Source organism: Mesoplodon mirus, assembly GCF_964341445.2.
Source record: "Mesoplodon mirus genome assembly, chromosome: 3".
Taxonomy (NCBI): domain Eukaryota; kingdom Metazoa; phylum Chordata; class Mammalia; order Artiodactyla; family Ziphiidae; genus Mesoplodon; species Mesoplodon mirus.
The window spans coordinates 157,245,562-157,259,488 of record NC_138978.1 but is presented as its reverse complement, the minus strand read 5'-3'; the positions used below and the strand labels follow the sequence as shown (position 1 = coordinate 157,259,488).

The window sequence follows — 13,927 nt, the reverse complement described above, 5'->3', positions numbered from 1 at the left end:
CAAATTAGGGCTTTCTCTTTTCAGAAAGAATTTTACCAAGACTCCACTAACCTGACCCCTCCTAAATGAGAGTGTATTTAGAAATTTAGAATGGCAAATGAATAGTTGGGTGGTATTATTGTTTTCAATGCCATAGCGTCCAAATCAACTCAGAGATTATGTTATCCTAAAATGCTGTGCATAGACCTAGAAAGAGTATTGAGCTTGAAGTAATTGCCATTTAACTTCCTGTCTAAACCTAAGCAAGTAATCATTTCTTTGAGCCCCAGTTTCTTTATGGTGCTATAAAATCATTTTTGGATGTAACAGGATTTTTTGAGATAATGTGTGAACACACTTAGCTTAATGTGTCTAGAAAAATTCAATGAATTCTTGATGACTCTGGCATTAGTTGGTCCTAGGGGAATCTAAGGAAAAGTGCCAGCATTAAGCATTTGGATGACTTTAGTATCATTTATTAAACCTACATGTATTAAGTGCCTATTGAGTAAGATTTTATAGGTGATATATATGATATAATTATTGACTTCAGGGGCTTTCAATGTAGAGAGGGCTTTCAATATTTAATAAGCGTTTATCCTTAAACTAAAAGTAGATCCATCTGCAATAGAACTGACCAGGAAGGTATCAGAGGAGCAACTAATTTTCCCTGGAGCTCTCCATGGTGCTTGCTTCATGGTACTTGAGCCTGTCCTGCTTTTTCATTCCTCATAGACTCACTCCAATTCAGAAGCCTACACTCTGGTCCACTCTGCTCCTTCTTTCCTCTTACTGCTTTGTGGATCATGGCTACCTATTTACAATTATAGAATGCCGGTAGGTATCTAGTCTAACCTCATCTTTGCCTCAGGCCTGCTCATACGACAGCAGCCTCTGTATTCCTGATTCAGGTTCTTCCGCAACTTGATCAACATGACATTCTAACTCAGGATAGTAGTGTAGCTCATCATGAACCTTTATAAATTGTATGAATAAATATACTCTTTAAAATACAACTCTCAGAATTTCAAGCCAATACAAACCCAGTTCAGTGTCTAGTGCCTAGAAAATTTCCTGTTATGTTTGGAACCATTATGCTCCAAGCATAAGAGTTCCCTCTTCTTAACTACAGAAAGCATGAGGTGAGGATGGCTCTGTGCCAGAGTGATACTTCTAGATATTCTGTGGTGGAGAGATGCTTTTTGGAGCCAAAGTCTAATTTTATTATAACCCACAGTTTAAATCTACATGATATAAAGAGCAAATAGAAAAACATTAAATCAGTAATTTTTGTCTTACTAATTTAATTATATATATAGAAAATGGTGCTAAGATGGCTAAATAATTCAGAAGGGAAGAGAGGAATAAGAAATACACAGCTGGACTTCCCCTCTGTTTAACTTCGTTACGGAATTAGCTGAATTTTCTTCACCCCTCCAAGACCTTCTTATCATTTATTTCTCCTCCAACGCCACTCTGTCCATAACATGTGAGAATCCAAAGCCTTCTCCCAATGCTTCTGGAGTTTCCTGAAGACTTACTTTCTTTTGGTCTCCTTGCCTCCTGATTATTTGTGTGTTGATTCTAATCTTTTGTACTTCGATGGAGGGTAAAGCTCATCCCTTCAAAAACGTCGTAGGAAATCCACTAACAAGAATCTTTTGTGAGTTTAGTAGATTTGCCTATAGATTTGGGGACATATCTTCAAGTGAGTTGTGTCCTTTTGCTCTCTCCTTGCCCCCCATCCTTCTTTCTTACCATTTTGTTTCTGCTTCTCTCCTGTGGATAGACTCAGAAATTCCATATTACTCTTCTATTATGTAGAGCAGTTGGGTATATTTCAGCTTTTAGCCTGAAACCAGCGTAATCCAGTTCACTGAGATGATCATGAGAAATGCATGGGGTAGCAGTAGAGGTCAGTCTCTGGAGCCTCACTGAGTTTACATCCCAGGTCTGCTACCCACTGTTTATCTGTGACTTTGAGCAAGTCACTTTACCCTTCTGATCTGTGAAATGAAGATAATTATAGTATTATCTCACAGAGACTTTTTTGAGGATTAAACATGATAATTTACATAAAAGATTTGCCTGCTGTATAGAATGCATTTTGTATATGTTGGTACTTTTCTCCTTTTTCCATTTACTGGTTTGTTTAACCATCATTATACATAAAATCTTTTTGTTCCTATGTCAATAATACTTGAAAAAAGGGAACTCAGCTAAGAAACAGACTAAAATAATAGCTTACTTTAAGAAAACAGATTAAAATAATAAATTATTGGCACTTTCTCTTGAAGAAATTTAATGTGATATATTGTGTTCCTAAAATAATGTCCAAGTACTATTGTAATTCTTTTAAGAGAATGATTCAAGAATGATAAATGCAGGCATGAGTATTAGAGGTCATTTTTAAATAAGTTAGCTTAAAATTTTTATTTGCATATTATATTTTTAAACTATAATTTTGGTTTATTTGTGATGTCCCTTGCTCCCATTACTCTGATTAACCCAGAGTTGGATGTCATTGTGTGTAAAAACTGCTTTGCTTGGAAATATCTTTTACTTACAAACCCTTTTAAATTCTGTGCAGGCATTCCTACTGTTTACAGTATAATATATAAATAAATTAAGATTTTCTTAACTAATTATGCTTCCTATTCTTAGCATTTCTCAGAGAATAGTAAAACTATGTCCTTATCTCCACCTACTTTTTTGCTATGTTATTTGGATCAAAATTTATTTATTTTCCAATAATTTTATAGAGGTTGTAAAGTATTCCCTCTTCATCAACTCAGCTTTATTTTTAATGTATTATTTAGCAACAGGATAGCATATTTTCAAACACTTAGGTAATTTTTAAGTTTCTCACTTAGCTATTAAGCAACATTTTTTAAATGGACACGTTATCAGTTGATTTGTGCACAGATGATTAGCACCTGACAGCAGTCATTAGGCGGATTGCATGTTATATTTACCCTTGGTAGCCTCAAGAGCTGTTTTATCATAAGGGACTTTCTGAGCAACAAGACAACTAATAGCAATAGATGATGTCAGTGAATAAATCTAAATCAACTCATAATATTGACCATTTCATTTCTCTTTTACAAGAAACCAGTAGACAATAATGTCTTCACTATAGCTCTACATTATCTAAAGCAGTTGAAATTAGACTTAGCAAGGTTTTTTATAGCCTTGTAGGAAATCCTCGCCTTAAAATTGGTTTATGATTGTAGTTTTTTTTTCTTGTCTGTTATGTGAAATTCAGAACACATTTTCCTTTAGAAATAATGCAATAAGTGGTGGTACTGAGACTCCTACACTTACACTTACAATCCTTTGTTACCCCTATGAAAATGAGCGATTGTCATAAGCAGCATCATTTATACTAAGAATACAGCACTGTTTTCATGAAGACGTGGTTTTTGTCTTTTCCCTCACCTTCATTTTCCTTTCCTCTGAGTTCCTGCAAGTTCTGCTCAATGAGGAGTATGATTGGTAGCAACAGGGACATATATCCTCATCCTTTCTGTCTTCACTGCCAAATAATGAGTCATAGTGATTTAGGGAAAACTGTGTGGTTTGCCGAGCCTTGGAGCTGGCTTATCTTTAACCGTGCTGTGGCTTAATCTAGCTGTTCACCATATTAAAATCATATATATATCTATCTTTCTAGCACCTTCTGTCATGCTATGATAACTAAATATGTGTTTCTCAGTGTTGAGATGGAGAGCCATGTTGGCATACTGGTGTTATCATGTAGATGCTTTCTCTTACTCCTATATTCTCCTTCTACCTAAATGCTGCTATCATGTAATCATCTTATTTTGAGACAAAAATCTCAGCGATCAATGTAGTAAAATAATGGTGAACTCTTGTTCATAAGCCTTTAGATGGTTTTTGAAATACATGTTCCTAAACTCCACTGACTAGAGATTCTGATTCAGTAAATCTTGGCTGGAGCTCAGAGTCCATATTTTTACAAACAACCGAAGTGATTTTGTGTAGGTGTAGATATAGGTGGTTCTTAAATCATATTTGGAGAGATATTGATGTAGAGGCTAACTCTGACTTACCTTGCCTTTGGGAGACAATGTAGCATGGTGGAGAAGAGCCCAGAGCCTGACTTTTGGATTAAAACCCCACCTCTGCAAGTTAGGAAACCTTGTGAACTTGGGCAAGCTGTTGAATAGCTTTGGTGCCTCAGTGCCTCAACCTCCTTATCTGTGCAGTGGGGATAATGACGATATCTACCTTATACGGTTGTAATAAGGATTAAATAAACCAATGTATTCAAAGAGTCTGGGCACAGAGGAAGTGCCCAGTAAATGTTAGTGTTTATCCTGTGACCCTAATCCAAATTATCATTATTTATTATTTATGCACATATGGGTAACTTCAGTGCTTAGCTATTCAATATCTTGTTCATCTCCCTTAGGAGGTGTTAACTGAACTACAGGCTAGTCTATGCTTTTATATACATATTTCTATGTGCCTTTTCTGTAATTCTATCACTGCATTTACTGCATCCTCTTGAAGATTTCGCTTTCTCCATCTGACTGTCTCACTGGCCATAGACCCTTACAGGGTCAGGATCTTCTTTTTACTCATATTTGTATCTTGAGCATTGAGTGCCTTGGCTGGACACTGCTGAGCTGAGGATGCCGTTTGGCTAAAAGTTGGAGAATGGTCGGCTCTTGTGCTTATCCTGGCTGTCTCTCCCCAGAGGCAAAGAGAAGGGAAATATTTTCCATAATAGAACCTGGATGGTGTTTAGAGGAGAAGATTTAGTCATTTGTTCATTTTACAAATATTTCCTGAACATTCACCATGTGAACCAAGTCCATTCACTATGACTACACCCCTCGATCTTTTACCACTGGGCATGCAATATAAAACTCAGCTGTACTTTAGTCCCCTGGGATATGTATTACAAAACTTGCATTGAAGTTATAGAATCACAGTTAAGTTCAAAACACCCAGATCAAAACCTCAGTGATTCGACATCAATCCTAGTTAAACACTCTGCAGTTTCCCATACTGGTTAGTGTCTAGTGTGACCTGCATCCTGGATCAACTGCTGATAGAGTTTGTCATTAAACATTTTTCAGACGTCTAGCAGTGGAAGGCACTCTGTTCGCATCACCGGCCTCAGTACTATTGATTTTCGAGCTGGTTTTTCCGGAAAGCCCACCCTGGACTTCAAAAACACAGTCAGCAGACCAGTGCAAGGTTTGTATGTTTGCATTACTTCAGTTGGCATAGTAGATACTGAAGTGCAAAATAGTTCTCAGACTGTCTGTGGTTTTATAATTTTGTGGTATTCAATAAAATTGGGAAACATAGCATCTTTATTTTAAATATGATTGCACTCTTGACCTAGTAACTGTTTCTCAAAGTGTGGTCCCAAGGCCAGTGATATTGAAATCACTCAGGGAGCTTATCAAAAATTAAGATTCCTGGGGCCCACCCCAGATCTCCTGAATGAGAATCACAGAAGGTAGGGCCCAGGAATACGCACTTTAACAAGCACCTCATTGATTCCTACACTTACTAAACTTTGAAAACTGATGACCTAGATCTTGAGACTTTTTCCTTACTAACATCTTACTTGCCTGTTGTTAAGGTGAAAATGCTGCGTGTGTGTGTGTGTGTGTGTGTGTGTGTGTAGTTAAAACATTAAAGATACCATGTAGCATTATATGTTCCAAGGTGAAATTATTGTTGATTTGAAAGGTGCTTCTTCCTCTTGTTTTATTCATACAAGAAAATTTATAGTTAAAAAGAAGGCTCAATCCTACTGTGACTTTAAATTTCTTTTTTCTGATAGTTCTTTTATTTATATTGCTGCAGTTACTGGAAGGATACAGAATAATGAATCTTTAAAAGTATTCATATAACAAATATCATATAACACAATATTCATAATTCTATTCTTTCTACATATAAACATGATTAAATACCATGAAAATAATTACTTAGGGTTTCCTAAGTTTCTCTGGTCATGAATAAACTGTCTTTTATGTAGAGAAGATTCTACAACTGGGCCACAATTTATGGCACAGTCTGTAGTACTCATATGTATGTCCTTGTTACCTGTTATTATAATACAAAACTTATTTGATAGATAACCTCAGGTGCATGTTACTTGCAAATGATGACAGATCCTTTCTCTTGTAGGAATACCTACCTATGTGCTGCTGAATACTTCTGGAATTTCCATCCCAGCTAGAGTAGATCGTCTTGAACTTCTGAGTATCTCAGGCAGCTCTCTTAAGACAATTCCTATTAAATATTATCCAGATAGAAAACCTTATGGCATATGGAATATTTCTGACTTTACACCACCAAATGAAGCTTTCTTTCTCAAAGTAACAGGCTATGATAAGGATGATTATCTCTTCCAGAGAGTATCAAGTGTTTCCTTCTCTAGTATCGTCCCAGGTAAGATATCACTTTATTCAACACTGGAGTATTGACAGTTTAAGGGGCTGATATGGTCCTATGAGTAAAGAATGGACTCTAGAGAATTCCCTGGCAGTCCAGTGGTTAGGATTCTGGGCTTTCACTGCCGGGGGCCCCTGGTTCGATCCCCGGTCAAGGAACTAAGATCCCTCAAGTTGCGTGGTGTGGCCAAAAAAAAGAAAAATAAGAAGAATGGACTCTGAATTCAAAAATAATATCCTCACATTATTACTGGATCACCATGTAGAAGAGCATTTACACTTAGGTAACACAAGTTTTCCTAACCATAAAATAGCACATTCAAAGTTTCATGTTAAGTCTCACTGATTGTAGATCTGAGAATTTTGATTACTTCAATCAATGTGAGAATTTGAACTGGCAAGTTCTCGTGCTCTTACTCCCCCTGGCATATGTGTTTAATATTTGATTAGCAATCTCATTTGGCTAAATGTTTATATACAATTGTCAGAAACCTTTCTACTTTGAACAGTAGTTCCCTGCAAATAACTGGTGATGATTTTGCCTTTTTTGGTTAGTTAGTTAATAAGTAAGCTAGTTACTTATATATTTGCTATTATTTCTCAAGGCTGATGACTGGATTCTGATCAAAACTTTAGAACTGTATGTAACTTGAACCATGGACTGACAAGGATACAGAAAGATTGTTTCTAATATTGTACTTTTGGGTGGAGGGATAACAGTTTATCATTTATACATAAGGTTATGATTTGGGAAATTCAGGAACCACTCTGTAGCTGTTGGTTAATAGCTATAGAAAGGAAATAATAGAACCAACCTCAGTATTTCCTCATATGCAGTATTCAAAGTTAGTTGTGTTAGCCCCTGAATTGAATGCTTAAAAAAACTATTGGATTCTTAAAAATCAATTTTTTCGTTCCTTTTTGGAAACAGTTACCCTATGAATTCAATTCTAGGATATGTGTGTTCTTTTCATAGTTTTACATTTTTGAAGTTGAACTATGTTCTACAATTGATAATGTATTGTAACTTATCTGGTAGCTTTGTTTTCTATCTTGGTGGTACAAAAAGTGTTAGGTCTTAAGGTCAGTGGAGTCTTAGATTCAATGAGTACCTTAGTAAAGGGTCCATGGAGATAATCCAGAAATAAATAACCTTTGAACAAAGAAAGATAAAGTGATTTTTCGTGATTTAGGTTAACTGGAATGCAGAGAATTTACTGGAATAATTTAAGTATGAAGCTTTTGAATGGATTAACAGGAAGTACCAAATATCATTGTGACCTTCTTGCCCATGTTCTTTTTTTCCCAGATGCTCCCAAAGTTACAATGCCTGAGAAAACCCCGGGATACTACCTGCAGCCGGGCCAAATTCACTGCTCTGTTGAGAGTCTTTTGCCCCTTACCTTGAGCTTTGCCAGAAATGGAGTTACAATTGGAGTTGACCAGTACTTAAAGTGTGTAAATGTTTCCATTAGTAATAATTTATAGCACTAAATATCTAAATACAAATAGATACTTATTTTAATGTACTTTTTTCATTAGACATTCTTATTTATTTGCTTCATAGTCTTGGAATGTAGCAGTGAGCAAAACAGACACAATTCTGAACCTTTGTGGAGCTTATATTGTAAAGGAGGAAGACAGAAACATGATAAATATAATATGATAATATAATAAATGCTAGAATACATTCAAGAGTTGATTCAGGTTTTATAGAATCTGAATTTTACACAGTTTAAGGGTCCCTGGATAAGGCAAAGAATACAAAATTATGAATACAAAGTTAGGTACTGAACTTTGCAAGAGTCCTTGCAAATGAAACTTAAGCTTTAGTGGCTTGAGCATAAACATGTTTCTGAATCTGATTTAAAGTGTTGTGGCAAAAAGTAGAGCAGGTTAATTGGGGCAAGTACTACTGGTTGGTGGAGTACATGTGGTTTTGGCCAAGTTGCAATTTTAAAATTCAGAGCAAGGACTTGAACATGGTGAGATGTCCAGGTCACACAGATATCCAGGGAAGAGCATTCACACACCAGGAACAGGCAATGCAAATGCACTAAGGCCAGAGTCCACCAGGCACGTGGGAAAGAAAGACGGGAAGGAAGCCAGTGTAGCTGGAGCCCAGGGAGCCAGGAGGAGAAGGGTAGAAATGAGGTGTGTGCTGGGGGTGTGGGCCAGATGGAGCAGAAGCGTGTGTGGTCACTACCGCAGCCAACAGTGAAGGGAAGTGGGCTAGAGGGCACCAACTTCCGTTGTGAAGATGGGTGAATTTTGTAGACAAGTTTAAGGAATCTAATGATACAAATTAAGTAGGCCTTGAAAACTAGAGGATGATTTCTGTCAAACTTTTTTTTTAAACTTACTCTGAAACTACATTTGGGGGAAAAACTCTAAGAATTATTTTACAAAGCTTTTACACTGATAATTCAATATTCACGTAAATAACTTGTGTAACATGTTAAATATTTGACAGTCTTAGCTTATATAATCTCCTTATGGGGTCATTTTAAGCAGAAGCTATGGCAAGAATGTTCATTATAACTTGAGAAAATTTTCCATTGTTTAAAAATTGGACTGTATTATTTCCTGCTACTTGCTTAACATACATCTTGATGATTTCCTTAGCTGCATATTTAATAACCAGCAACATAACTGACCAAGATACCAGATGATGAAGTTACATAACTGAATGATGAAATCAAACTATTCTGCTTTGTGTTTAAATAGTAACAATTTTCAAAGACACTTGAGATTCTTTATAAGCATTAATTTATTAATTCCACACAATTCCTCTGAGGTAAACCACAAGGATTCTTTCTTTCATTTTTCCAGCTCTGTGGCCCAGAGATGTGACATGCCTTGCTGACATTTGTTAAGCTCTTTGGATGTAAGAGACTAAAGACAAAATTGGGCATGGGTGATGATGGATTGATACTCTAATCCCAATTCACTTGCACATCTCTGCCCTAGATTTCCTAATAACTCCAGCTGCATGACTGGATCTTTGTTATGTGAGTCACTATGGTCTCTAGGAGATGTAGGAGAGAATTAGTTTCCATCAGTAACAAGACACATTTCTATCTGACATGTTCCTTCCCCTGTTCCAAGGGTCATCCCTTCAAAACTTTTTATCGTGGCCATATAATCATAATGCTAACTGATAAGGGTACATGAAAAAGAGAATTGTTTTCATGTAATATTTCATAAATAAAAGAGGAACAAGTATAACTATAAGAATATTCTCTAAGCACTCATACAGTAGTTTTGTGCCTTTGAATAAATTACTTATCCTTCTTCCTCAACTTTCTTGTTTTTAAATAAAGGGCCTTAAGACTAGAAGAATTGTCATTTTCTGTTCTAAAATTTCTGCATGTCTGAGTTTTTGATGAATCCTAAAATATGCTTGGCTTTGAAGTAGGCACTGCAGAAGACATGAAAGATGTGTGTATTTCAAACTCCTACCTTCCTGGAACTTACCAGTACCTCCTGGACAATGGCATTTGTAAATTTCGGCTTAGCCTACTGCTCTTAAGCATTCAAGATACATATTAGGTGATCAATGCAGCATAGAATAAGTCATACTCCGTTTTCTTCTGAACGTGACAGTAAGGACCACTGACACCTAATGCAGACGCAAGTGAAAGGAAACAGTATTAAGTGAATATTCTCAGTTACTAAAATATATGGAAGGATCACCTTGCTTATTTTCTCACTTTCCTAATGACAGGAACCTGTGTCTTGACTTTCTCTTACAAACTCTAGGTTAGTGGTGAATGTACATTATTAAGAGCTCAGTGAATTCTTCATAGTGGTTTGGTGATGGGTGTGGTTCATTCAGATGGGGAGAGATCTAGAGTTATTACTGTGAGGTATCATAGCTTGTACCACTTTCAGCTTCAGTGGAAGGTGTCTTGACTGCAATGGGCTTTTCATCTCATCTGTATCTTGAATGTTTAAAAAGTTTATAAATAGCTATGGATGATTATAAGAAAAAATTATGAAAATATTTATGACATTGCAATCATATTTTAAAACAATATAATGCTTGTTTTATAGATTATTGGAATGTTTTAAATAAGGATTAAATAGCTATTACTAAGACATTTCCAAAAAATGAGAAACAATTTGAAGAGTGTTAGAGAACAAAATGTAGATATTTATTAAATGAATGAATATGTAATATAGCAAAGGGATTTATTTTACCTAAATGGCAATTTTGACTATAAAACTGATAATCTTTTTCTTTACTCATTATATACATAGATTGAACCAGTTACGGTATATAGCCTTATGTAGAGCTTATATATAAGAAAGTTAAAGAGAATTTATCTTTTGGGAACCAAAAAGTCTGTTTTCTACCTTCACACTTGTAAATTACTGGTTGAGTTGCTTTGGCTAGAACCCCACTGAACATGACCAAAACCTGGAAATGAGAGGGGAAGGAGAGAGGATTTAAAGAGTGTTTCTGTGCCAGCTTTGTATCTTATGTTTTGACATAGCCAGAGGATGTCAAATTTCCAGTGACCCTAACTAGACACAGGCACAGGCTATAGTTCTCAACAGCAAAGTTACAGGCCTGTTCATAAAAGAAAAAAAGAAAGACATATGAATGTGAAAATGTGGGAAAAAAAAGTGGTAAAATGATCATTAGTTTGAATTAAATGAGTTCTGAGGGAAGATTAAAGATGTCTCCCTGATATTTTCTCAGTAAAAAAGTTTCACTCTTCTGTCCTCTGCCTCTTTCAAGTTTTTCTTACATTTGGAAGCGAATTCTTTTTGTTAGAGCCTACAAAGATCAATAGAAAAAACAAAACAAAACAAAACTTACTGTCTTTGTTATGTTTTTTGCTCAGAGTAGCAAAGCTTAACTTTCTAATTAAAATACAAAAGGTGTATACTTTTAAGCTGTGAAGAACTCTGCATAATTTTATCAATAAAATTATGATAATTATGATAAAAGAACTCTGTATAATTTTAAGCTATAAAGAACTTTTTTTAAGCTGTTCTTTTGAATGCATAAAACAAATAGTGGAATCACTGTTTTCCATTTGGTCTTGTTTTTGTAGTAACTAAACATGCTTCTATTTTCTTACCCCAGAGAATCGGCCAGTGTGACCTGGGATATTGAACAGGTCACTTTGTCTGATGAAGGCTCCTATGAGTGCATTGCCGTCAGCAGTGCAGGAACTGGACGGGCACAGACGTTCTTTGACGTGTCAGGTAATTATCCCTAATTGCTTTGCAGTTGCCTAAGTATTAATGTAGCTATGGAAATGGGATGTTTGTTAATCCAGGCTTCACTGCATATTAGCTGTGTGACCTGCCTTGGGACAATTACTTAAGAACTCAGTGCCTTGGATCCCCTAACTATAAAATGATGACAATAAGAGTAGCAGTCTCTATCTCATGGAGAAACTGTGAGGATTAAATGAGACAGTGTATGTTAAGCACTTAGAAGAGAGTCTGGCACATAGAAACACCTAATAGACATTAGCTGTTTTTATTATTGTTGTTGTTGTTATTATTATTATTATTATAGGGACTTAATAAATATTTTTTCATCTCCATATAGTATTTTCCTTTGAAAAAATAAAATATCAGAAAAGGGAGAGATCCATTCTGATTATAGCAATGTTCAACTTTCCCTTTCCCTCTCCCATATTTATAATGAGCAGAGTGCTTTTGTGAATGGATTCTGACATCTAAGTTGAAGACAATAAGGAAAGTATCACATTCAAAAAACATAGGACCTCAGTGGCTACAATATTGGTATTAAGAAGGGCAGAAGTCATGCTAATTAAGTTACATTTAAATAGTGTGTTTCCTGTGAATAAATGGGCAAGGCTCAGATTACTTTACAAGGTAGAATATATTTTAGTGAAAAAAATTCATTTTTTCCTCTAATCTCCCAGGTTAGAAACCAAAAAGACTACCATTATCAATTAGAAACCAAACAGACTACCATATATTATCATTGATCAGGACTTAAGTCACTTACTCAGCATATATTTAGAATTTATTGGAAACTTTGTTTTAACTCAGTTATTTTCTACCTGCCTCGTAGCCTAGGGTTGCTGTGTGTTTAATAGTAAGCCTGTTCTGACCTAAATATGCCTGTTGAGTTTATAACAATGTCTGAATTGTCAATTTAGTATTGATGTGCATTTTCTTTGGAAAATTTAAGACAAAAGTAGCTTTTTAACTGTAGGGCTGTTTAGAAGCCTAGGATTCACATTTGTTATCATTAAGTCCAAGCTGAACTTTAAAACAGAGGCGTGCAAGCCTGTTCTTCTTGCAGTAAATTATTCATTTTCTCTTATTCTTAGAAAAATAAAGTTCGTCTTCTGAAACAATTTAGCAAGTTGACATGCATCATAAACTATTCATTTTTTCATCTCCAGTAATTATGAAAAGCATTGGAATCTTGTCAACATTCCTCAGCTTCTGGGGAAACAAACACTTGAGCACTTGAGGGGTTTTTTCCCCAGCAATATTAATTAAGGGAAGGACAACAGGGAAAGAGGTTTGAGTGAGTTGATTCAGACATCTTGCATAGATAACTGGAAAGTGCCAGAAAGAACTCCTGAACTGACTGCTAAGAATTTGGCCCTGGGGTGTCAGTAACTTCCACATATACACTCTACACGTGCCCTTCTAGTATTAATCTGTGCCAGCCGAGCCATGGTATTGCTAGGAAGTTGTACTGTACCAAAGCCACTTTTCAGGAATTGTGTCCCACTGGTTAATTATGAAAGCAGGGCAGAAGCATGGATTGTATGGCAATGACTGTAACAGCAGAAGTAGCAAGCAAGTGCCCCTTTGGACTTGAAAGAGTGGACATTTCTTTCTGGGCTAACTTTTGTTTAATCTTCCAGACTCAAACCTCCACCCAGGTCCTGGCTCAGCCACCCTACTGTCAATACTAACCAGCACACCAGAATCAGATGTGAATTCACAGGATAATTAGATCTTATATTTTGGACAGGAGTGTCGGGAAAGCACGGCATGATGGAATGGTGATGTTTTTATATCACTGTGGATGAACATTTATAAAGTCAAATAGCACCCAAGAACCGTTTCAAGAAAAGTTAAAGTTCTAGCAATATGTTACTTCATTTTTTTTCCAGCATGTCCTTCTAGACAACATTTTTAAGGATTTTTGGTTCATTGGAGATATTGGTTATTGATATATTGGTTTTAAATACAAAATGGGGGCTTCCCTGGTGGCGCAGTGGTTGAGAGTCCGCCTGCCGATGCAGGCGACACAGGTTCGTGCCCCGGTCCGGGAAGATCCCACATGCCGCGGAGCGGCTGGGCCCGTGAGTCATGGCCGCTGAGCCTGGGCGTCCGGAGCCTGTGCTCCGCAACGGGAGAGGCCACAACAGTGAGAAGCCCGCGTATTGCAAAAAAAATAAAAAATAAAAAATAATAAATGCAAAATGGGTGTAAGAAGAATGATACCTCTTTTATTGCATATAAACATATAGAAACCAATGAACAGAACT

General features: G+C 36.2%; 1 protein-coding gene across 4 annotated transcripts in view; it reads left to right on the top strand.

Annotated features, from left to right (window-relative positions):
* The window catches only part of HMCN1 (hemicentin 1), a gene marked incomplete at its 5' end in the record, with an annotated part of 518,370 nt that overhangs the window by 186,710 nt on the left and 317,733 nt on the right, over positions 1–13,927 (top strand). For all 4 annotated transcript variants that reach the window (XR_014293546.1, XM_082615777.1, XM_082615778.1 and 1 more), the window contains 4 exons: positions 5,088–5,208; positions 6,157–6,420; positions 7,732–7,876; positions 11,521–11,642. Coding sequence is in view for 3 of the 4 variants with exons in the window: in XM_082615777.1 (XP_082471903.1) it covers positions 5,088–5,208; positions 6,157–6,420; positions 7,732–7,876; positions 11,521–11,642 (652 nt within the window). The remainder of the gene's footprint in view (positions 1–5,087; positions 5,209–6,156; positions 6,421–7,731; positions 7,877–11,520; positions 11,643–13,927) is intronic.